General features: G+C 40.7%; 1 protein-coding gene across 3 annotated transcripts in view; it reads right to left on the minus strand.

Moving 5' to 3' along the window:
* Positions 1 to 26,159, minus strand: part of LOC141753124 (cell adhesion molecule DSCAML1-like) — a 68,019-nt gene that overhangs the window by 32,133 nt on the left and 9,727 nt on the right. For all 3 annotated transcript variants that reach the window (XM_074611495.1, XM_074611494.1, XM_074611496.1), the window contains exons 2-3: positions 22,987 to 23,307; positions 20,210 to 20,356 (exon numbers count right to left, since the gene is read on the minus strand). In XM_074611495.1, coding sequence (XP_074467596.1) covers positions 20,210 to 20,356; positions 22,987 to 23,307 — 468 coding nt within the window. The remainder of the gene's footprint in view (positions 1 to 20,209; positions 20,357 to 22,986; positions 23,308 to 26,159) is intronic.

The following is a 26,159-nucleotide window of genomic DNA, read 5'->3' on the forward strand; positions in this document are numbered from 1 at the left end:
AGAACACCACAATCTGATCCCTGGAGTCTCCGTCTTACTCAACACCGTCGACGGTCAAAGGCAGTGGTTCCTTGCCTTGAAGGGCTCTCCCAGTTAAATGAAGGTTAGCGTATTTTCACTGCTCATTATGACGACTAGAAGCTATCACAAGGAGAAAATGTGCCAAAGCAGCGGAGGGTCAGAGGCTTCACTCCTCCACAACAACAACAACAACAGTATAAATCCTCAGATAGATGCCCGCAGCACAACATGTTTATCCATTAAAGAGATGTGGTCTAGAGTTAGAAGGAAATTGACTCAAAAAAACTCATTCAAACGGATACCTTTACGACTCAAGAGAAAGAAGGGAAGGGATTTTCACTGTCCGTTTCAGAGGGATGCTGAAATTCGAGCTGAAATATCTACACATCACTTGAGGCTTTAATAAGAGACAATGCACATCACATATTCTATTATGCATAGACATATTTTTCAGGGTTCGCTGATATGAAGAGTGAATATAAATATAAAAGTTGATGTGTCATTTTCCTCTATTTAGATTTGTTGATAAAACAGCCATGTACAGTTGCTTAAAATTTGTTTAATGTGATGAAGTTTAACCCTGTAAACTAATTTATTTTCACCAATAAACCATACACCGTTGGAAGAGGAAACATCTATGGTGAAAAAAAACTTTAATGATAAAAAGAAATACATACTTTATAGGGGTGGGAATCACCAGAGGTCCCACGATACGATATTATCCCAGTATTTAAGTCACAATACTATCTTATTGCGATTTTAAGTATTGCAACAACAAGATGTGATTTAACACCTTCTTTCAACTGTAAATTATGCAGTTTGTCAACATCTTTATTATCTAATAAGATACAATTTTCACTCCGCTCATCTCAGAGGTTTCATTCACATATCTTGAGGTCAGAGGTCAAGGGACCCATTTGAAAACGGCCATGCCAGTTTTTCCTTGCCAAAATTGAGCGTAACTTTGGAGCGTTATTTAGCATTTCTTCATGGTTGGTATCAATTGTTTTCTATAGTTTTCAGTATCTTCACTCTAGCTTTAAGACAGAGCCTGGTACAACCTCTGAAAGAATAGCGGCCTGTTAAGAGGTAGTTTATATAATAAAAGATCGATACTTAACGTCTGTGTAACGACACAATATTGCCACGCAAAATATCACGATACTATGCTGTATCGATTTTTTCCCCCACCCCTAATATTTTATCTACATATTTGATGAGCGCAGCAGTGTACTGATTGTAAACATTTTGCTCTAGTAGAGTCCTCATGTGTACTGCCAAAGGTAACTGTCTGGTTTGAGCTTCAAATATTCCCAAAACTCTGATACACACAAACACAAATGAACACATACGGCACATGGACGTCAAAGTTTAGTCAGTTATTGTAATTTAGCGAACAATCCTCAGAACGTCGCGATAGAAAAAAGTGGCCGATATTCTGACTTTGACGTTAGAAAATATCTCTGCCTTATACCCCGGCTCTCAACGGCAAGTTGCAGAGAAGAATTTGAAAGAAGGTGAGAAGAGAGAGGGGCGGAGGAGCGGATCAAAGACTTGTGACTGTCACAGAAAGAAGAAGAAAGAAAAAAAAAACGCAGTATATTCCGGAGATATTCTCTGCGGTGCTGGAATGTGCTTGGTGGTGCTCACAAATGCAGACATGCCAGGCACAAATACACACAGAAACACCTACCGGGCTTAAAATAGGACAAAAAAATTATTTCCCGGCTGGAATGAAAAATAATAAACTATGTTATAAAATTAGCACAGTGGAGTCAGTGAATGGCAGTGGTCCAGTTTTTTGCAGCAGAGGAATGTGTTAAAGCGGAAAATCAGCACCGTTGGGCTGAATGACTTGATTTAGAGAGGAAGAAAAGACAGTAGGGGAGAAAAGCAAAGGGAAAGATGGAGGGTAAACTGTGGAGGAGATAACAGTCCATGTCTGTGTTCTCCCCTCCTTTCAAACCTCTATGCAAAAAAAGGGGTGTTGCATCTGTATTCAAAGCGAGAGCCCACTCCACCCTCCCTTTGCTCTCTCCCCTCTCTCTGCTGTGTACATTAAAAGCCCAAGTAGAAGCAGGTGTCAGCCAATTAAATATATACACTTTCCTGGCTTTTATTCTGCCGCACACTTACTTAACATCTATGAATGGCGCCCTCTTAACTCCTTTCAATTCACATTCAAAGCAGGTTTTATTGGCACAACTGATGTGTAACAACTAATTGTGCAATGGGAGCCCACCCCGCTGCATCTCCTCCATAAAAGAGACTTTGTTAACACGACCAAACTGTTCAGACGGAGCACGAGTCACGCTGCCAGTTAAGACTAACACTGCATGAGCAATATCTGAATCTCGGCATTCGATTCTCTCTTTTTTCCCCCCTCTCGCTTCTTCTTCTCTGTCGCTTGTTCTTTTTTCTGGAAAGGGGGACGAGACGCAAGACGTAGAAGGAGCCGCGGCTCTGTCATGTTTTCATTAAAAAGCCACGCTTCACTGTCTAATCCTAACTGCTGTCCTCTTTCCTAACCAATTCTGACTGCTTACCTCATCTTTCAATCATGTTCTCCCTGCCCTGCCCCTTTGCCACTGTGCTGTGTTGTGCACCGGCTCGCCCCGAGTGGAGAGGAAAGTTGAGGGGACGGAGGTGAAGAGCGGACAAAGGTGGAGGTTGAGGAGAGAGAGAGGGATGGGAAAGAGCAGACAAGACAAGGCAGAGTCCAGTTTCCATTGCGATGGGACCACGTCTCTTCTGCTTCACTTGACTGCTCTGTCCCAATTTGCCCTGTGTGACTTTAAACAGTAAACACTGGGGGAGGGGAGGATGCGGAGGGGTGGGTGGGGGGGCGGCCCATCGGGAGGCTGAACGGCCAGTCGAGGGCAGGCATAAAACCGATCGTATGCAAAAGGCGTCGTTTGCGTGGATATAACTCAACGCAATGCTGCAGAGACGCCATGTTCCCCCCCATAAACCCATCCTAACCAGACAGGCCGACGATGCTGCATAAAGCTAAATGGACCATCTCAGATAGAGGGAGCGCCGAGGAGATTAAGCATCAGTAGAAGCATCAGAGGAAACGAGGGATGGAGGGGAAGAGGGTGGGAGGATAGGAGAGAAATGGGGAGAGATGTAGAAATAGGACTCCATTATTCATGACGTGTGTTTCATGTGCTTGGTGACATCTGGGACAGCAGTGATAATGAGAGTCCCGGGAGAGGGAGAGACACACACACACACACACACACACACACACACACACACACACACACACACACACACACACACACACACACACACACATACACACATACACACATCCCGATACACCGCACTATACAGAAGTGTGCCACCATGGTCCAAACACCTACCCTTCAACTGGATATCCCATTAACTCGTATTGAACTGTTAATCGCATGAGGCTTAAACACTGAAGTAACTCTGTTCTTTACTCAGTCAAAGTAAACATCCAGCTCCTGCACCTTGTTTTGATTTAGCAGGAGATAAGAGAGAGAGTTGGATATACGGTGAGTGTCTGCCATCATATGTGTGTGTTTGTGTGTGTGTGTGTGTGATGCGGTGTACTCCAGCTTAGCCCATGGCCTGGGGCAGTGAGCTGCATTAGCGGGACTGAGTGAGCGGCCTGGTCCCTCCCTATTAGAGTGCTGGTGGCAGAGGAGTGTCACTGCCCAGCATGGAGGAGGAGAGAGAGAGAGAGAGAGAGAGAGAGAGAGAGAGAGAGAGAGAGAGAGAGAGAGAGAGAGAGAGACTTAACTGCTGCCACACACACACACTTACATTTACATTGTTTACCAGAAAGCACAGTTGAAATCCCGAACAGCACACCAAATGACCATAAATACACGCAGAATCAAAGTATCAAACATCACAATCTCACATCACCAAAATTAAACCGCAGAAGCCATCGACATCATCACCAACAATAGGGACATCAACAGTAACCTGCCGGTGGAGAGCGGTGTGCAAAATGTTCTGTGTTGCACCTTAGAGGCATTTACTATTACTGATGTGAAGATGGTTTTAAAGTGAGTGCGACACCCACTGGTTACTGCCTCAACACAATCGCAATCATCCAGTTGGTAAAGTACAGCAGCAAAAAGAGTACTTAGATTCTTTACTTAGGTAGAAGTAGTAATACCACAATGTAAAACTACTCTATTACAAGTAAAAGTCCTACATTAAGTAAAAGCAGCATTTTTAATGTTGTAACTAGTCAAGAGGGAGCTCATTTTAGCCACTATATACAGTTGGGTAATTTAATCTATAATAATCATATATTTTGTGTTAGACTGTTGTCATACACCATTCATAGCTACATCTATGAAAAGCAATGCACTGTAATTCGTATGTACCCCACAAAATATCGTAAAAAAAAAAATCGTAACAAAAAGTCAACGTTGATTTATTTGTAATGTAACTTCCTTCTGCCATTAAGTTCCGCCACTTCCAGAGATATTTAAACCAAAACCTACGATCTTTTCTTAAACCTAACTAAGTAGTTTTGTTGCCTAAACCTAAGGATGTTTTTTCCTATGAAGACATAAGTTTATTTTGAAGAGACTGTATGCAAGTAATGAGAAATTGACACGTGTTGCTGGACATTAGCAGGAAAATGCATGAAAAATTAGGAATAACTTTTCATAAGATATCATACGAACGGTTGTATGAGAATATGTTGTTTGTGTATTCCGGATTTTCAAATTAACAAGTAACTACAGCTGTCAAACAAAAGTAAGTGGAGTAGAAAAATACAACATTCCACTCTGAAATGTGGTGGAGTAGAAGTATAAAGTAGCAGAAAATGAACATGTGTACATTAACATAGACAAAAATGATTTGCAGGAAACCATTCCTTAGTTGCATATGCACAACATTAAACTTACATTTTGTAGTGAAAAAGACCCTGCTTTACAATCAGTTATTGATCCACAAAGGAAATCGTGACTGCTATTTGCTCTGTATCATCCCTATTGTATATACAACATGCTGCACTGTTGACTGAAATATTAACTGTAGAGAGAAACATAGAGAGTAAACAACTCCCATGCTGTAACCATGTTGAATTATTGACTTGCTTACACATGATATTTACTGTGTACATACTAACCAACAAACAACAGCCGAGAAATATCACAACCTTTTCCTCAGACTTTTCTATCACATTAACCCATTAAAGCAGCGTTCCAGATCCGCTCACCTCCTTCACCTCCCCGCCCACCGCCGTCAATCACGGCCCGCTGTGTTGATCTGGCCTTTATGTGTGTTTGGACAGCTAATAGTGAGGCGGATCAATAGGTCTGATTGAGAGGTCATGTAGGAACATGGCACTTGGATGACCACCAGGGATCCCATTTGATCCCTGATCATGTCTCCTCGCAGTCCCTGGACAACCAGCCGCATTCACAGAAATATGGCGTAAAAAATAAATCTCCCCATCAGGGTCACTGAAGGGTGAAATCTATCACTCTATACTAGAATAAAGCACAATGTGGAGAGCATCTATTATGGGCTGAATCAAAAATACCTGATTCTTGCATACACTTTCAGTTTCTAGGGTTTATTTCCCTTACACTTTATATTTTCTTTTCTAAATTATACATTTAGTCAGAATCATACTTTTAGCATAATCATATATATACTTTAGACTATTTGTAATAATCCCATAAAATCGGATGGGAATTTAATGGGACCACACTTAACCCCTTAAAACTCTTAGAGCCCACCTTCGACCTAGGGCATTCAGAGGATGGATGGCTTTCCTAGGTATACTGACAATGAGGGGATTTCTGAGCAGTTTCCAGAACAGAAGTGCTCGCCATCCAATCGCCGAAAAATGCAATTCTTGTTTTTAAAATCAAATCACAGCATGGCTTTTTCTATGGTGTTCCTCAAGGTCTTGGTGTCTTAATGTGGTCTTTTGGAGGGATTATTGATAATTCTAATCAATTTGAGTGTTAAAAAATGGCTAAATTTAGCAGCAAATCTTTGTAACAAATGATATCGACCCAAAAATTGCTGCAACAATTTATGAGAGACATAATAGAGCATGGGAATGACCATCATAAACTTATATCATCATGTTCTATGGTGTAATACACTTTCAAAATTATTTTTTTATTGATTAATCAATTTATTAATCATTTTTTATTTCTTATTAATGACTAGAACAACTTGATACACAGTACTGAGCTGCATCTCAAATTAATCTTCAGGTTCCCTGCTTTCAGATGATGGACACCACTTCTATGTGGCATATACTGTTGACTATTTATCTACCTCTGAACATCCCCTGTCCCCCCACAAGGGGAATGGGTTCAAACCAACAAGTTAAGACATGTTATGACATGTTTTGAGAGTAAAGATAGAAATGAGGACTGATGGAGAAAATCTGAACCAAACTTCTTGCCTCTAGTGCGAGCTACTGAGTAAAGAAGCATTTCCTTAAATACAATTTCTCAGTAGAGCCTGCTGTAATCTCCTCGCACTAATCCCTCTCTCGCTAGCCTAAACAAAAGAGTAGAAGAAAGCGGGAGGAAAGTGGTAAAACCTCTTTACTGAAATCCTATTTCTTAACCCAATCCAGGCCACATAAACCCTCCAACTCTTTTACTCTAAGCCTTGACACAAGCCCTCCCTGCTTTCACTTTCCTCTGGATGTGGTTAGCAGTGCAGATTAACAACTATCCTTCAAAGAACCAGCTGATAAAATACTAAAAATAAAAAATCACAGTGATGAGAATGTGGTGATCACAAGACCGGACGATATGACCGGAAATGTATATGAAGAAAAATTATCACATTACCTTGATAACAATAAACTTTCATACATCAGTGCATGTGCTTTCTATCTCATTAAAAATATATAGTTAGAAATAAATATTTAGAAGTCAAATTGTAGAGTTGATAATGTCTTTAAATAACTGTAAAACTCTACAACTACTGAAGATAATTAGGGCTGTCAATCAATTAAAATATTTCCATGATTCCATGGTCCATGATTAATAACGATTAATCGCAAGTTAATCCCCCATTTTTTATCGGTTCTAAATGTACCTTAAATGGAGATTTGTCAAGTATTTAATACTTGTTTAATACTCGTTTGCTTTATGCAAATGTATGTATATATTTATTATTGGAAATTAATTAACAACATAAAACAATGTCAAATATTGTAAAGGAAACCCTCACAGGTACTGCATTTAGCATAAAAAATATGCTCAAATCATAACATGGCAAACTGAAGCCAAACAGGCACCAACAGCTGTCAGTGTGTCAGTGTGCTGACTTGACTATAACTTGCCCCAAACTGCTTGCGATTATCATAAAGTGGAGGTCAGAGGTCAAGGGACCCCTTTGAAAATGGCCATGACAGTTTGTATTTGTCAAAATTTAGTGCAGGTTTGGAGCGTTATTTAGCCTCCTTCATGACAAGCTAGTAGGACATGGTACCAGGAATTCCATTGGGTTTTATAGTTTCATATGATGCCAGTATCTCCTTTCTAGCTATAAAACTGAGCCCGCTACAACCTCCGAAACATTCATTGTTATAATACATTAAAGAAATTAGTTTTGCTGAAACGAATTTGCGTTAACGCGTTATCGCATTAACTTTGACAGCCCTAAAGATAATATAATAATAATAATAATAATAATGATAAACTTTATTTGTATAACATTTTGCTTAACAAAGTTACAAAGCGCTTTCTGAGGAAAGGAAAAAACAAAGGAAAGTTAAAACTAACCCCATAAATCATCTTTTTTTCTCCCTAGTTTATTATAACTCAATCTGATTTTAACAGGTTTGGCCCATCAGACTTTGTTTTAGCAATATTGTTGCGTTCCCAGATCTCAGCAAGTGCCATGTTATCATAACCAATAGAAATAATGGCAAATGCAGAAAATAAGACCCCAGTTTTTAATCAACTGTATCTTTTAAGCCACATGATTAGAAATGTGTGAATCCAGCCCAGACTTCCCCAACTCTTCTTCCTCTCTCTCTCTCTCTCTCAGTTGATATATTCTCACACAGCCTGGCTCGAACGGTGAGATAGTGGCCAGATTTCTGTCAGAGTGATGTGCTCGCAGGGGCTTCCCCATCTCTCCCTCTTACACTGATTGACACTGATACACTGATGCACTGTAAACATGCTCATACTGCATGTGTGTGTGTGTGTGTGTGTGTGTGTGTGTGTGTGTGTGTGTGTGTGTGTGTGTGTGCGTGTGTGTGTGTGTGTGTGTGTGTGTTTGATGGAGACACAAAGAGAAAAAAAGGCAGGGGAGAGAGCGACGACGGCGGCGGCAGCGATAAGAGTGTGTACGTTCCTGTGTTATGTGCACGTGAGCAGGCGTGTGTAGTAGTGTGTAAATAGTCAATAATAGGCGACACTTGTCAGCCCTCTGCTCTGTACACACAAAGCCCGTGGTTGAGCCATTGTTGAACTCCGCCTCTCCATGCCGGCCACCCCCCGCCCCCCCAAACTGGGCCTCTCAAGCAGAGATAATTATGCCTATTGTGCCCCTTACACACGCACACACACACACACTTGTTTGTGCTAATTCACACACCCACCCACGTGCCTACTCAACCTAACTGAGTAAAAGATGGCTGCCAGCACCCCATCTGTTCCTGCCCAGCTCTCAGTCGCTCTCAGCACACTGGGGCAAAAGTGAGAGGGGCAAAAATATCCAGAGAGTGAAAGAAGAAGAAACAGAGGTGAATAAACTGCAGAACGAAGTGTCGCATTGGAAACTGGATGTGAGAGGTTACAAATGAATACATTTCCATGTTGTTTTGTCATGAGGATTTTGCAAGAAGCTGCTCATTGTTAGGTGTTGGTGTGACCGCCATATGTTTGCATGTGTATGTACTTAATAGCGGCACCTTCATCTACATGATTTAGTCTTTAATGTCCCCCTCTAACCCCCATGGCCCATGCTGTGTGCCATGTGGGACAGGGGCAGGAGCAGAGGAGGGAGGGATGGTGTGTGAGACTCAAAGGTGGGGGTGAAAGAGGGCAACAGTCGATGGGGTGTTCAATGAGCCCTGGGGACGCCACGTGCTCCCTGTCCTCCTCTGTCACACCACGTCCTGCTGCACCCCGTCAGCCCGAGCACAACAACAGGACAGCCGTCATACAGCAGAGGAGAGCCTTAATGTATCCTGAGTTAATGTTTAATGAGCGTTCCATATTCAGGCAGCTTCTTGCGAAATCTGAAAATGGCTTTATTGTGTTACTTTTGAAGGGGGGGTGTGTGCGTGTGTGTAGGGGGCAGACTTGTACATTTGTACTTTGCAGAAGCGAGTGTGTGTGTGTGTCAGACCAGTGTTTACAAGAGTCTGCTGTGTCCTAGACAAGTGTATCTATTAATGTATTCCTGCTCTGAGTGCAAAAGCACAGATTTACAAACAGACATCGTGTCCTAACACACCACCGCTCTCCATGAGGTCCCTCTGCCTTTGTCACCTCTCTCCTTGCTGCACCTGCGCCGAGCCTTATGACATTAACTTTTTAATTACTGAGAGCACACGCTGCTATATGTGTGAAGATATATACATATATATGTACAGACCCAATCAGCAATAGCTTAATATTGCTCGAATAATAATAGCTCTAATAATCCATGTAGTTGACTACTTTTGTACTTGATGTGCTGTAAACTAGGGGTGCCGCGATATACCGGTATTGACGATAACCGTAATATTTAAAAAATGAAATATTGACATCATGTTTATAATACATATAGGTTAATATTGTGTAAATAATCCACCGCCTCCTAAATCATTTTACATATAGAGTTTTGGTCACAGACGCTCTCCACCTCCCAACACTCGTATTTTGAGTGTAATTCATTTACCAAAAAACAGACAAAACGCTAAAGATGAATTTGACTGATAATATTATAAATATTTTTTTCACATTTTCTAGAGATAACATCATTATCGTGAATTCTTTCAGCCACGATAATCGCGTAGTGAAAATCTGATATTGTGACGGCCCTAATTTGAACTATTCATGAATTGCGACTTTAAACCGACCTTGCTGAATTGAGAGCACTTATAAATTATAAACGCCACTAAGAAGCAAAATCTTACCATTGGCTTTGAACGTCTCTGTATGCTACTCTTATATTCAGTATGTGACAAATTGATTCTCATATTCAGTTACTTTGATTATTTGCTTAGGACACCCTGGTAACGACGAGGGATACAACAATCAGTCGCTTGATCGATTAGTCAGTCGACCGAAAATTGACTGGCAACTATTTTGATAATCTATTAATTATTTATGTCATTTTTCTGGCTGGTTGCAGCTTCTGGAATATGATGATTTGATCCTTTTCTCTGTTTTATATCATTGTAAACTGAAAATCTTTGGGTTTTGGAGCGTCAGTTGGACAAAACAAGGCATTTGATGACGTCCCTTTGCACTGTGGGAAATTATAACGGGCATTTTTCAGACATTCTTTTAGACAAAACAATAAATCAAGGAAATAATTAGCAGATTAATCGATTATGAAAATAATTGCTGGTTACAGCCCTAAATATAGTCGTCTAAGTACGAGAAAAGTGGAGCGCCACTCAATTCATCATCTTCAAACTCAAGTTGCTGCAGTTTAGCTTAGTTACTGTAATTTGCTAATCCAACAAATTGATAAACTCAAATGTATTTTCCAAGGTGTTCCCAATTAACCCCTATGTGTGTGTTTGTGTATGTGTGTGTGTGTGTGTGTGTGTGCGTGTGTGTGTGTGTGTGTATATGGTTGTGTCTCTGTTGAACCGCTTGACTTCCAGCAGGGACCCCAGGGGCAGAGGATTGATCTGTAATGTAGCCTGTAAGTGACCTCGCCATCCGGTCACACCCATTAGGATCCAAGTTCACATTAAGGCCTGATAACTCAGCATTTACACACCGACAGGTTAAACACAGGTTAAATCCACCTTACTTTCAACACAACAAGGACTTAACTACACTGATGAGATCAAATACACTTCTCCTCTCACAGTTCTGGAAATGCACACAGTATAAGCGTTGTCTGTCAATGGTCTATATGCATGCAAAACACATCAGTGTCTTGTACAAGTTGACCTCGAGGGAGTAGAACAAGATGGAGCGGAAGTTTGGAGAGAAAATGAGAGGATGGGAATAGAAAATAGTATTAAAAAAAAGGGTACAAAGAGAGAAAAAAAGAGTACACAGAGTACTGAGGATAAGTAGGTGAAGTGTTGATGTGAGTGAGCAGACTTTTCTAATCTTGTTTGTTTCTAATCTCCTCCATAAACTGAGATTTTTTTGAGTTGCTTTCGGGCACTGGGTTTTATGGGCACGTGCATCAAATTACTGTGCAAATACATAAACAAGGCCAAACTGTGTGGCAGGTGGATTAGATGGAGCATGGTTGGGCATCTTCTGTGGACCACCATGTGGCCACAGCCATCTGCTGGTCCAGTCTCTATTCATCGGAGCCACTCATTAGCTTTCTGCTGGTTAGACTGACGGCCTCGATCTGCAAGCTGAACCCTCTCTGTGTCCCACTGTTGTTTTTATTCCCGTCCACAAACCCTCCATCTCTCTGTCTCCGTTCCAGCTCTCCTCCTTCAGATCACTGCTCAGACTAGCAGGCCTCCATTGTCTCATGAGGGTCACACACACACGCACATACAAAGCTTAACTACAGAGATGGCATGGGATGGGGAAGTGAGAGGGGAAATAGGTCAGTCTGCCTGCACCCCTCCCCTCTTAAACCCAGTCACTGTCCTGGCTGGACAGGAAAGTGGGGCAGGCAAGGGGACACACACACACACACACACACACACACACACACACACACACACACACACACACACACACACACACACACACACACACACACACACACACGGCTCCAGATGGGGAACATGTGTGTTTGACAAAATGGAACCTGTTGGGGTTCAGAGGGCAGGGCTGTGTTGTGTTATGTCATCAACTCAACCTTCAGACCGGTATGTGATCGTGCTACTGATCAGAGTCGGCACATAATGAGTCCTCCGTGCAAAGGCACGGGTATGAAGTGAAGATGAAGTAGACAAAATCAGATTCACTTTTTCTGTTTTAATTTAAAGGAAAGTGGGCAGTGAAGTCACTTTTGTAATCTTATTTATTTATTATTCAGATGGTGGGGAATCAGAGAGGAGATACACAGGTAGGAACTGTGGGGGGATTCAGCCTCAGGTCTGCGGTGGGACAAAAGTGGATTTGAAGGTAGACAACTTGAATGCAGCAACTAACGATTATTATCATTGTCGATTAATCTGTTGATTATTTTTCTCGATTTATCAATTAGTGGTTTTGCCAAAATAAAATATCAGAAAATGGTGAAAAATACAGATCAGTGTTTCTCACAGCCCACGATGAGGTTCTCAAATGTCTTGTTTTGTCCACAACATAAAGGTATTCAATTTACTGTCATAGCGGAGTAAAGAAACCATAAAATATTCACATTTAAGAAGCTGAAATCAGAGAGTATTGTTTTGTTTTTCCTTAAAAAATTACTCAAACCGATTAATCGATTATCAAAATAGTTGGCGATAAATGTAATAGTTGACAACTAATCGATTAATTGTTGCAGCTTAAAAAAAAAATAAACTTAAAAAAAAAATAAACTTAAACTTAAAAGCTCTTATCTCTAGCACCCTTAGTGTAGACCAGGGGTGCCCACACTTTTTCAGCATGCGAGCTACTTATAAAATGACCAAGTCAAAATGATCTACCTACTATAAAAATGCAAAACATATATTTATTTATAAATATATTCTTTATATGTACAATATATGTTGGCGTACCTTGCATAACTGCATGAATCCATATTGTACAATATAACTCTGTACATTTTTTGTCATTACCTTACTCTGATGACTTGCACTGAATGGAATCAGCTAGGGATGCATAGTCCGGACAGTAGCTGCTGATAGCCAGCCTCAAGCACACTTCCAAATGATCATCAGTCAAGGTGGAACGGTATTTGGACTTAATAATCTTCATGTGGGAAAAGGCTGACTCGCATAAATAAGTGGAGCCGAATAATGCAGTCATGGAGGTAGCACATTTCCTCATGTTGGGGTACTTTTCCTCTGTGAGTAAGTTCCAGAACTGTCCATGAGCCCTGGACTTAAGCTGAATGTCAGTTTGTAGTGTCAAAATCTCATCCTCCACTCCAGATGAGTTCAGGTGAAACAGTGTTGCAATTTTTGATGCGAGTGAATCAACCTCAGCATCTTCCCGAAAAGGGTAGCACATGAATGTAGCGACTGGCTCCAGTAAAACAAAGTCTTGAAAGCGTCTGTCAAACTCTGACAGACAGTTCTCAATCTGCTCTGTGTAGCGTGCACTGTCAAGTTGCACACACGCCTTGCGTCTCCAGCGCAGGTTCTGGAAGTTTGCCAAATCATGGCGCTGCATCTTTGAGGACAGATGTTGCATTTTCCGTTTGAAAGCATTAACTGAGCTGATCATATTGATTACGATTTTGTCTTTTCCTTGCAGCTCTACATTCAGGTCATTTAACATGTTGGTCAGATCAGTTAAAAATGCTAAGTCTAGCAGCCACTGATCGTCATTTAGTTGGTTGTATTCTGCATGTTTAGCTACACGGAAAAACTCCTTAATCTCCGGACAGAGCTCTCGAAATCTTTGCAGGAATTTCCCTCTACTAAGCCATCTCACGTCAGTGTGTAGCAACAACTCAGAGTGGTCGCAGTCAGCCTTCTCCAGATGCGCACGGAATAGCCGTCTTTGAAGAGATCTGGCACGAATAGAACAGGCGATCTTCATTGCCACATCCATTATCTCTTTCATGTTGAGCATTTTTGCGCATAACGCTTGTTGGTGTATTATGCAGTGGTAATTGAGGAAGTCTGGGAAAGCATCGTCCTCCCTGCACTTGGCAATAAATCCATTTGAGCGGCCAACCATCGCGGGCGCTCCGTCCGTGGTGATGGACACCAATTTCCACACTGGGAGCTGGGTTTTCTCGATAAAGTTTTTGAAAGACTGAAAAATTTCCTCTCCTCGCGTGTGTTCTTTCATGGGCAGTAATGTTAACAGCTCCTCTTTTGCAGTCATATCGGGAAACACCATCCGAATAAAAATGCACAACTGGGCTGTGTCACTCACGTCTGTAGACTCGTCCAATTGCAGTGAGAAACACTCGCAGTCCGCGATATCCTTCCAAAGTTGCTGGGTCAAATCCTCGGCCATGGCTTCACTGCGCCGTGTAACTGTACTTCTTGATAGCTGGAGAGCTTTGATTGAAGATAATATTTCTGGTTTGTTTTTAAAATCTCGGAACAACGAGTCAGCTGCTGCAACGAATGCCTCTTTTACCATCTCTCCGTCTTGGAAGGACTTCTTGTTCTTAATGATGAAGTGACTCACCCGGAATGATGCTTCGGTGGCAGCCTTCGCTTTTGTGGTCAGCTGTGAGAAAAATGACTGCTGTCCGGACAACTGGGATTTTAGTTCCTTCACCTTTCTCTTTCTCAGCTCGCTTTTCGGAGGGAAGTCAGTGTTGTAGTTTTTGTGAACAGTCCGAAAATGCCGCTCCACATTTCCCTTCTTCGGAATAGCAATGGTAGACTGGCAGATGAGGCAAACGCACTTCGAATATGACATTGTGAAAAAAAAGTCCTCCTCCCAGTCCGTATGGAAGTGGTAGGTTTTTGGCTTCTTACTTGGTCCAGCTCCCCCACTCATTTTTATACCCTTTCTTAAGTTTAGAAGAAATAAATTGGAGGCTAACTAGGCAACTCGGTAGCTTGCTAGAGTTTTGCCGCACTTGGCGCGCTTGTTTGCGCATGCGTGGTGACCCATGTGTCAGAAAAGATCAGATGTCAGACTGGCTGCCCTGTATGTCAATCAAGTGACACATTTCATAGTGAGGATGGATGATAGGCTGACGTCTATTTATTTATTTATTTATTTTTTTTAAACATTTTTTTTTTTTTTTTTTTTAATGCCATGCGATCTACCCACACTACCTTCGCGATCGACCGGTAGATCGCGATCGACGTATTGGGCACCCCTGGTGTAGACATTTGCAGCTGGAAAACAGAACCGATCCTATTTTTTCTTTTGTGTTGCAACGATACAACCAGCCTACCGGAGTGTTTTTGAAACTCAAAGAAAGTTCAGTGACGGTCGAGTGCTTCGACTTACTGTTTGCAGTGGATTTCAGCAGACAATGTCCCTCTTTATTAATACAACACTGGACAGCATCCGAGTTACCACAAAGACAGCTAATGGGGATTTGAACAAAATAAAAGACACGTCAGTTGCGTGAATGTGATTGTTTGTCTCTCTCTCTTCGCTGTATGATTGACCGCTGAAAAGTCCAGATTGTTTCCCTGCCTTCTACCCAATGCATGCTGGGATAGGCCCAGTAACAGGAACAAGCAAGTATGGAAAATTATTTAATAAACATTTTTGATCAAAAAATACAGATGCATGGAGTAACTTGGTAGCCAAGAGGTTACAGCTAGGGCTGTCAATTTATTCAAATATTTAATCGCGGATTGTCTATAGTTAATCGCATATTAATCGCACATTTTTTTTCTGTTCAACATGTACCTTAAAGGGAGATTTGTAAAGTATTTAATACTCTTATCAACATGGGAGTGGGCTAATATGCTTGCTACATGCAAATATACAGCATGTACAGTATATACTTATTATTGGAAATCATTTAACAACACAAAACAATGACAAATATTGTCCAGAAACCCTCACAAGTACTGCATTTAGCATAAAAAATATGCTCAAATCATAACATGGCAAACTCAAGCCCAACAGGCAACAACAGCTGTCAGTGTGTCAGTGTGCTGACTTGACTATGACTTGCCCCAAACTGCTTGTGATTATCATAAAGTGGGCATGTCTGTAAAGGGAAGACTCCCATTTTCAGGTCAAGGGATCGCTTTAAAAATGTGCATGCCAGTTTTTCCTCGGCAAAATTTAGTTTGAGCGTTATTTAGCCTCCTTCGTGACAACCTAGTATGACATGGTTGGTACCAATGGATTCCTTAGGTTTTCTTGTTTCAAATGAAGTCAGTTTCTTCACTTTAGCTTTAAAACTGCTACAATCTAAAAATCGCAAGTTGCGTTAATACGTTAAAGAAATTAGTGGCGTTAAAACAAATTTGCGCCGATGCATTATTATTGTGTTAACTTTGACAGGCCTAGTTACAGCGCATGCCATATAACTGCAATGTCCCAGGTGCGATTCCAGCCTTGGGACCTGTTTTGCATGTTTTTACCCCTCTCTCTCCATCTCCCCAATTTCTACTATGTCATCTGTCAAATAAAGGCAAAAATGACCAAAAATAATCTTAAAAAAAAGACAGATGCATGTGTGCACAACCATAACATATATGGATTTACTCACTCGAAATCAACTGCAACTCCTCCCGCTGTGTTTCTTGAGCAAAGAAACAGTGACAGGCCAGACAGGCAACCACCCACTCGCTCGCATGCAGAGAGCTCTCAGTCACAAAATCAATTTTAATTTTCACGTCTTCATTAGACCTATCCAGACAGTCCTTTGCTGGCCAAGCAGGGGGCAGAGAGAGTTTGACCGGTGATGTTAGAGAAACTCAAAGAGAGGGTTAACTGAGGAGTTGGATATCAGCATCAATAATGTTTCTCATTGGACTGTTTATATAACAGTATAGGGATATTATTCACTGTATGTGTATGTGTATGTGTACACGGTTGCATAGTTGTTGTGTATCCATGTGAGAGTGCTCTTACAATATTCAGATTATGAACTGTTCTGCAGATGTGTTGTGTTTTAGAGGTCATGTTACGTATAAGTGACTGCATTGATTGGCTGAAGGATGACAAGGTTACTGTGTTGATTAGCGCGGGGGTCGGGGGTCAAGGTTGAACACGGCATTGCGAGTGCTTGTTGTGCTTGTGTGCGCCGCTGTCACAGGGAAACGAAAAGTTCAGTGACCATCATGTTCAACATCTGATCCTCACACTCACTGCTCATCAACTGACCTATATACCCCTAATTACACATAGCAGCCTCATGACCAACAGTATACACAGCAACAACCCATACATAAAGAAAAACATAAATACACACACAGAGGACTGGCACATCCAAACCAGATCAACTGTTATATTTATGTTTAGTAAACACAGGAAGTCATGTGAACCAAACATGACGGGAACTCTTAAGGTAATGAGTAGGGCTGCAACTAATGATTATTTTCATTGCCGATTAATCTGTCGATTATTTTCTCGATTAATCGCTTAGTTGTTTGGTCGATAAAAAGTCATGAAATGGTGGAAAATGCAGATCATTGTTTCCCACAGCCCACGATGACGTCCTCAAATATCTTGTTTTGTCCACAACTTAAAGATATTCAGTTTACTGTCATAGAGGAGTAAAGAAACCAGAAAATATTCACATTTAAGAAGCTGAAATCAGAGAATACGGACTTCTTTTCCTTAAAAAATTACTCAAACCAATTAATTGATTATCAGAATAGTTGGCAATTGATTCAATAGTTAACTAATCGATAAATCGTTGCAGCTCTAGTAAAGAATGACTGCAGAGGAAAGATAAATGCCACAACTCTTAATTCTGAGGTGAAAACAGCAAATCGGAATAGAGAAATAATTAAAGATTTAAAATGTAATTTGAAAACAACAAAGAACAAAAATAATTTACGGAATAAAAATCGCATTCAATAGTTTTTATACAAGAAAATGGCTGGTTGGTGTGTGCGTGTGTGTGTGTGTGTTTGTGTACAATAATACTTTCATGTATTTAGCTAAAATGAGAAGTAATGTGCCGAAAAATAAGAGAATGTCTAATCAAACTGAATTTTAAAAAAGCTCATACTGTTTAATATCCTCCAGTAATGGGTAAAACACTTTCCAACAACTCACAGGAACTTATAACTTGGAGAAACAAGATTTCTTCAGATATCTTCAATTAAGAGTTTACTTTGACAAGAATGTGCCTGATTAATATATTTGTTGATGCATTTAAAAGTAACATCAACTCACAGGATCTATTCTTTTTACAACTGGAGAAGGGTCTTTTCACAATTTATATCAAATTAAGATGGGAGGAAGAAGCTAACAAAGAGTTAACTGAAGACAACTGGTTAAACATATGTAGGACACAATCCACCACCTCAAGCTCAAATCTATGGAGGGAATTTATCTGGAAAAACATTTTAAGTGTTTTTATAACTCCAAAAATCAAAGAGTCAGGAGAGTAACAAACCTGAGCGTGGTCAGTGTTTGAGATTATGTGGTAATACTGTAATGTATGTCTGCTGGTCATTTTCACATCTTTTGGGAATGCCCTAATATTTTTTTTTCTTACTGGGTAGATGTCACGACGATCAAATCAATAATTAGCTCAGAGCTTGATTTTAACTTCAGTGTTATATATTTGGGAAACGTGCCAACTGGGCTGGAAAAGCAGGACAGATACTTATTACAAATACTTTTAGCTGGTAGTAGAAAAGCAATAACCAGGAAATGGTTGAATAAGGAATCCCCAACAGTCCTTGAATGGAAGGAAATAGTTCAGGAAATGTACAGTATGGAACAACTGACTTATTCTCTGAGACATGCCACCAAAAAAGGTGAACAATACTGGAAGAACTGGAAATCTTATTTGAACGTGAAGTGATTTTAGATGAGAAGTGAATTTATTTTTCATGCATTTTGTCGTGGAAAACTTTGCTTCCTTCTCCCAGGAATAATGCTGGACTAAGGGGACCTCTAAGACTTTAAAGGACAGAGACAACCACAGACTTGTATACTGCTATGTAACCTAGCTTCTTTTCTTTTTCTTTCCTTTTTTACTTCGCATATATATAATGTCATATGATTTTAAGCATTCCACTTTACTCAGGATGACCCTGTCTGTCTTTTGTTGTCTTGATTGTTTGTTTTGTGTTTGTTATAAAGCATAAAAAAAATAAAATATAAAAAAAGCGTTTTTTGTGAGTGATTGTAGCCAAAATTAAAGCATGGAAATACACAACAAATGTATGTAATACATCGATCAGAGTTTTAATACACTCTTTAAAGTGCACCACAACATGTGTTGGTCCTTAAAATAGCAGCGTTCTGCCAGGATGGTAAATGAAGACGAAAAGTATTACAAAGTACAGTAAAACACCACAATACTGTACCTGAAAATTAAGTTAAAAAAATACGCTGAAATGTCTGAAAATAACAAACTACTGCAACCTTGGTGCATGTGTATGTGTGACACAGTGTCTGTGTGTTTTGCATACATATAATATAAAACGCCATCTGCCAGGACCTGAGGCCGTTCTTGCCCTACTACCCTCCTTGCTTCTCTTCCTTTGGTTCATTTTTCTCCTCTACCTCTCATCCCTCTCTCCTACATTGTTATTGCAAGCATTTTAAATGCAGAAAAATAATCTTGTCCAACATACATTACACACAATATATAATCACATAATAAAACACTCATAATGTATTCACAAACAGACTGAACACTACATTTCTCTCTCTTGCACACACACACACACACACACACACACACACACACAAATGAGGTTAATGAAGATGAATGTGGGGGCACAGTCCTATTGACATCCTATGTCTCTAATTGTGGCCCTGTTCTTCAAGGACATGGTGGTAAGACAAGCAGGGTGAGGACAGGAATAGATCTGATGAGGGGAAACTGTGGAATAGTCATGCGACTCGGAAGAGAGTCTGTCTAATGCAGCGTCAATCACAATTAAAGGCAGGAAAAACTGTATGTGATGAGATGTAAAAGCAGTGATGGAAGAGAGGGAAATGTGTGTGAAAAGAGGAGGAAGACGAAGGAGAGTGAGGGAGGAGATATCGAGCAGGGAGGGAGGGAGGAGGAGGAGGAGGAGGAGGAGGAGGAGGAGGAGGAGGAGGAGGAGGAGGAGGAGGAGGAAGACCAGATCAGTGATCCAGAACAGTGAGCAGACAGAAGACACGAGTTAAGAGTTCGGTCAAACATAGAGCACGGCGGTGCATCAGCCGTCCTCGCACACAAACACACACACACACACACATAGAAGATAAAGACATACCTAAATCCTATGAAATGAATCGACCTGCCCACCCCAGGATAATCCAGATTCACTCATGTGATGTCCTACCTGGTACGATGGAAACAGTGTCTCTCTCCCAGGACACGACGCTGACGTACTCCTGCACGGCAGCGGGGATGAGGCACTTGAACACGGCTACGTTGCCCCGCATCGAGCGCTGGTCCGCCACCCGCACGGTGTAGGGCTCCCTGAAAACTACAAAAACGCACAAATCATAATGAGATAGCGGATATCTCAAGCTTTAAAGGGCAAGATTATTTTCCTGCCATTGTATAGTGGAGGTGCGGTGACCCATGATGGTGTAAATGTTGTTTGAGAGGCTTTTCCAACCAGACACAAACACATTTCAGGATATTCTTTTTAAAGAGTTATTATTTAAAGATATTATATAAAACATCTTCCATCATCCATCCAGAGGATGCGTTGACAATGGATGAACATCATGAGGATATCATCACATTGTAAGCCTTTTTGTTCCGAAATAAAAACAATAATCTACTTGTGTTTACATCATCAAAAACAACACATTAACACTCCAGAGCAAAACGCCCTTTCATCAATTACCACAGAACGCCACATTTATTCATCAGAAATTACTGTCCTGCTCTTGTGTTGTTTGAACTCCTCTAATTCTGCGTCTGCTATCACCATAAATGGTGCGAGCCACCATTAAGCAGGATAATCATGGAAATTATTTTCTAGCTTTGGCGTGACATCATCATGAAACACCGAATCTCCTGTGTTTTTGCACAGAACTTCATGAGGACGCAACAGAGTAAGCTGCACATTCAAAGTAAACTGAAGGGTTATTGGTGCTTCCGTTTATGCAGGTTCATGCAATATTTTACACTCTGGTGAATGAGCAGGGACTCATTAGCAAAATCACATGAAAGCTAGGACGTATCCGAAGGTTGCTAAGAAACTGGTTCGGAATCCCTTCCCTGGTAACAGACACGATGACAGCATGCATACATTCCTGCTGCAAAGAGGGAAACACATGCGGGCGCACGGAAATTTACATTTTCTTTGAACAGATGAGTAGAAAAAAGCAGATCTGTCAAGTTCTTATGAAATAATATGGAATGAACCGTCAATGATGTGAATTTGTTTAGAAATTGTTGTTAGCCATGAAGCAGTAAGGGTGATGATGAAAACCCCTGTCATTGTTCGATGGCAGGGCAAGTACAACACGGCGGCCATAAGACTGAACCCAAAGACAAAGCGTACGCATACTGTCCGACCGTAACCTGTACACCAGAGCTGCCGAGGCCCGACAGAGGCCGCTGGCTGCAGGATGTTTGGTTCATGCTAATCCCTCGCCTCCTGAGGCCAGGCTTTTGGGTCATGTGGGAATGAAGGCAGCAACCGGCTGGCATGCAGCTCAGGGCCCTGGCTCAAATCCTCAACTTGGCGCTAGTATTAGTATTAGAATGAATATGAGTATTAGTTCAGGTCGGCGTTGGGAGGCAGAATATGAAAACAGATGTTGATGGCAGGAGGGAAGGGGGAGGGGCCGACTGGCCTGAATGAATGATGGGAAGGAGGGGGGGCGGGACAATAGATGCAGTGTAACTAACATCCAGCTGTAGCTTTGTTCCAACTGCGGTTTGATGTAACTGTTTAGTGAAGTATCTCGGCAGGTTCTAGAGCTGCACGAACCCAACCCCCCCGACGTACTATTTTACTTTAGATGAGGTCTCGCTTATTAAAGGAGCCTCACGCGGTCCAATCAATGGAAAACGCCAATTAGGTTTGTTAATGAGAGATAATTAAAGAAGTGTGCTGTGGCTATATTTAGTCTGGCACAAGAGGACAGTTTGAAGAACGAGGGAGCAGGGAGGAGAAGGAGGACAGAAAAGAGAATATGATGGCAACAGAGGCAGCTTTTGGTCAAAATGTCCAAAAAATAGACTACCTATAATATCTACTAGTGTTTATCAATTGATTATTTATTCTGACGCCTGCTAAGAATTAATTTCTTCTCATTTCTTACTGAAAAGAGGCTTGAGATGTTTTTGTATGTACGGTAACAATATACTAAAAAAATATTGGCATATAAATTAAAATGACCCTGTTTTAGGTTAGCACACTGTACATACTGTAGTTGTAAATGATGGTGATAAGGTCACCGAAACAGCCGTATGTCCTTATCACTAGGTGTTGAATTACTTTTCTCACCTTGCAAAGCTTTAAAAAGCCTTCCTTAAAAAATATCCAAGTGGCTGCCAGGTTCCTGGTGCCCTTTATTTTACTGGCCTTTTAAAAAGTGAGGGACTGTCAATGAGGATGATGCGGTAATGATGATATAACCTATTGTCACACTTTTCCCTCCTCATCTGATTTGGTTCATCTAAAAATCACATTGGAGTTGCTACTTAACTCTGAGTACTGTAGGGGTTGTGTTTTGGGTTTCATCCTACCAGATGGTGCCAGGCTGTAGATGGAGCTGAAGGGGTTATGTCGGTATAAAGTGCAGTGGTTCATCACTGGCTCCGTCAAATAGGTGTGAGCGGAGGCCGAGGCCTGGTGTAGTATGTGATGCAGATGTTCTCTCTGTAGACTGTGTTCTAGGTCAATCTGTGTTCAGGTCGAGACGGGCTATTTTAGGGCAGGTGATTCTGTGTGTGGGTAGGGCTTTTTGCAGCTGCCAATCACATCTGCTCTACTTTCACAACTGTCTCTTTTAGCTACATTACTCATCATGTTGTGTCTCACTTAGGCCTTGTGATCCATAACCACCCTTTTGTTATCTCAATCTTCCAGATCCTTCAGCCTTGCTCTAATCTTAGGCCCAAACCCCTTCCCGACCGTGCTCCCAAACTCACCAGCTTTGATGCGGATGTTGGGGCTGCGGATCTTGCCAGCTTGGTTTTCGGCAGTGCAGAAGTAGTCGTTGTCGTGGATGTAGCTGTTGTAGGCGGAGGGCGAGAAGGGGTACAGTTGCAGGGTGCCATTGGCGTGCACGTGGCGGATGTGGGGCACGTCATAGATGTCGTCGCCGGTGGCCAGGTACCAGCGCAGTATGGCACTGGGGGTGCCCCCTGCTGGACAGGGCAGGGACACCCCCACCGAGCTGGAGTAGGTTACCCTCTGCAGGGAGGCATTCACAAAGTACAGCCTGGTGGAGCCCACATCCTCACTGTGTACTGCAGGGGCAAACAAACAACACAACATCACTTAACAGGCCAAGGTGGAGGTGAGAGGTCAACGATGAGCACCTATTATGTGCTGCATACACTGTGTAAACACACAGGATTCCACTGATTTAAAGCATCACATTAATGGACAATAAAATGGACAGAGTGGGAATGTCCTTCAAATGTGATGCGAAATAATCATAACAAATATATGTCAAATGTCCAGCTGCAAACATCAGTCATGTGATCCAGAAAGCCAGGGATTTGGGCTAAAGCCTGTGATGGTTTAGATGGATCGGAGGGAGGAGGAGCCTGTTACCTCTGTACAGCGAGTGCACACATACACAAACAAAGACAGAGAGAGGAAACTCAATGATAGGTTATGTGATTGGAATTTCTATGCCAGACGCAGAGATTTAAGTCTATTTAATCTCCTTACATATTTAACACACACACACATGCACGCACACACTCACAGCAGACACACACATACAGGAATGTTCTTCATTGGCACTCAGATTAAACACATACAGCTCCAGCAGAGAAAGGAGAGTGAGAAGAGAAGAGGAAGAGGTCTCTTAAATTTGGGGTCATAATGGGAAAGATTAGGAGAAAAAGAATAGTGGGGGGGAAACTGCTGATGGACAGATGTGGATGTTAACCACCACAGCTTCTAAATTATATGATCTAATACACACTACCCCACGCCACCACATATTCACTCTGTTAATGTTCAACAGTTCAGCACAGAACGTCTGTAAAACTTCATGGAAGATACTAAGAGATACTGAAAGATCCAGGATTTTGATCCAAATTGGATGAAATTAGCACTCAGTATACATGTGGTCGTTCTTAAATCATGACTGTTATTTTTTCTTTCATTTTTTACAAAATGGATCAAATTGATTTTTCTTCTATATTTTTCATCCATTAAATAATGCTTGTTGGAATTGTGGAATTTTCAAAACAACATAAATATTTATTACAACAAAATAAATGCAAATTTTCAGTGGTAGAGTCTACAAGTTTTAATATGTTGTTATCCCATTTTTTTATTGACTTAATTTAAAAATGAATGTTTAATTTAGGGATGCATCGATCCAACGCTTTCAGTTCCGTTACCGATAGAGATACCTGAGCTTTGGGTATCGGCCGATACAGAGTACCAATCTGATACCAGTGTTTAATTAATAAGCTGTATGCCTCACTGTGTGGAAGTGACAGGGATCATTCAATTATGTGTAAGGCAACATCAGGCTTGACTGAAACATCGTTTTCCTAACTTTGTAAAACAAAATGTAACAAATAAATACATAGACATATATGTACTAAATTGTTATTTATTATTAAAGTAGTAAATCGTACACCAACAACTTGGCAACATTTTTTCAAAATGAACAGGAAGTACAATTCAGGTGTAAACCATTTTAATGCAGCAACAAATTGGTCAAAACTTAAACATCCGATCCAGCTATTTGAGTCGGTGTCGGCCCGATATCCGGTCCGGTATCGGTATCGGTATCGGTGCAGCCCTAGTTAAATGATTTAATTGTTATCACTGACATTCGATAATATCGCAAAATCTAACTTTTGACCAAGCTTCAGTGGTCACATCAGGGTTATTTTTGGGAGATGGTCTATGTGCTTTTATACTTAATCCTTACTAATGAGCATTAGTTAATTTCATAAACTGTTTCTGTTACAAAACAGATCTGATCATTTTTTTTTCTTTTTTATAAAAACTTAAATTAACAGAACAGATGAAAGTCAGAGATTCAAATGTATTTGAAAATATGTCCAATATGTCACAGTTCAGCACAGAATGTCACCAAAATATCATGAAAAATAGATCTAGAGATATAACTGTAAAATCGATAACACGTAATAAGTTCATAAAGTATGTATTCATGATATAAACACTGGAGCTGCAACTTTTTTATATAAAATTATTAATAATGTATGTCGATAAAATGTCAGGAAATTGGGAAAAATTCCCTTCAAAATTCACTACAGCCCAAGGTGATGCCACCAATTTGCTTGTTTTTCTAACCAACACTTCAAAACTCAAAGATATTCAATTTATTATCAAGTAATATAAAAAAAAAGCAGGAAATTCTCAAAACTGAGAGGCAACAACTCGGAAATATTTGGCTTTTTAGCTTGAAAACGATTAATTGATCATCAAAATAGTAGCCTATTTTTGTTTCCGTCAACTTATTGATTAATTGACTAGTAGTTTTTTTTTTTTTTAAATCAAAAAGATTTTGATTCTCCTGTGGTCAAGATCATCTGTTTTCTGACTTTGCAATAACACCAGCTAATTGTTAAGGTAACTTTAAATTGCAGTGCTTCATGTAACATACAGTAACACCAATCACAGCTGCTCCCTGCACTCAGTGTACAAAAATGCTATTATGTTCTGTGACACAGAAGTACAGACATCTTCAATGTCTGCAGATGGAAGTTTTAACACTTAGATTGATCATTACGTTAATTGTCATTATCAGCTACCTCTTTACGATGGCAATTGTGCTGTACCCGCTAAATGATGGTCCTGTTCAAGTAACTTTGTCACATCATTTTTGCATAATCACGAAATCATGAAATCATATTATGTTTTCACAGGTACACGAAGCACAGTGCCCGAAATAGTTGTGACAATCAAAACCATCTGTGTGAACAGTGAATACTGAGTTTGTGATATATTTGCAGACAATTACAAAGCCCATCAGAAATGACCTTCTGGATTACTAAAACCAAACACAAGAAATCAGGAATGAGAGCAAATATTGTATCTGATCATCCAACTATTACGACTTTGTTTAGGCCATGTCTTTAATGAAGCGTGGCTTTAAGCTACT

The sequence above is a fragment of the Sebastes fasciatus genome, chromosome 16, assembly GCF_043250625.1.
Source record: "Sebastes fasciatus isolate fSebFas1 chromosome 16, fSebFas1.pri, whole genome shotgun sequence".
NCBI lineage: Eukaryota > Metazoa > Chordata > Actinopteri > Perciformes > Sebastidae > Sebastes > Sebastes fasciatus.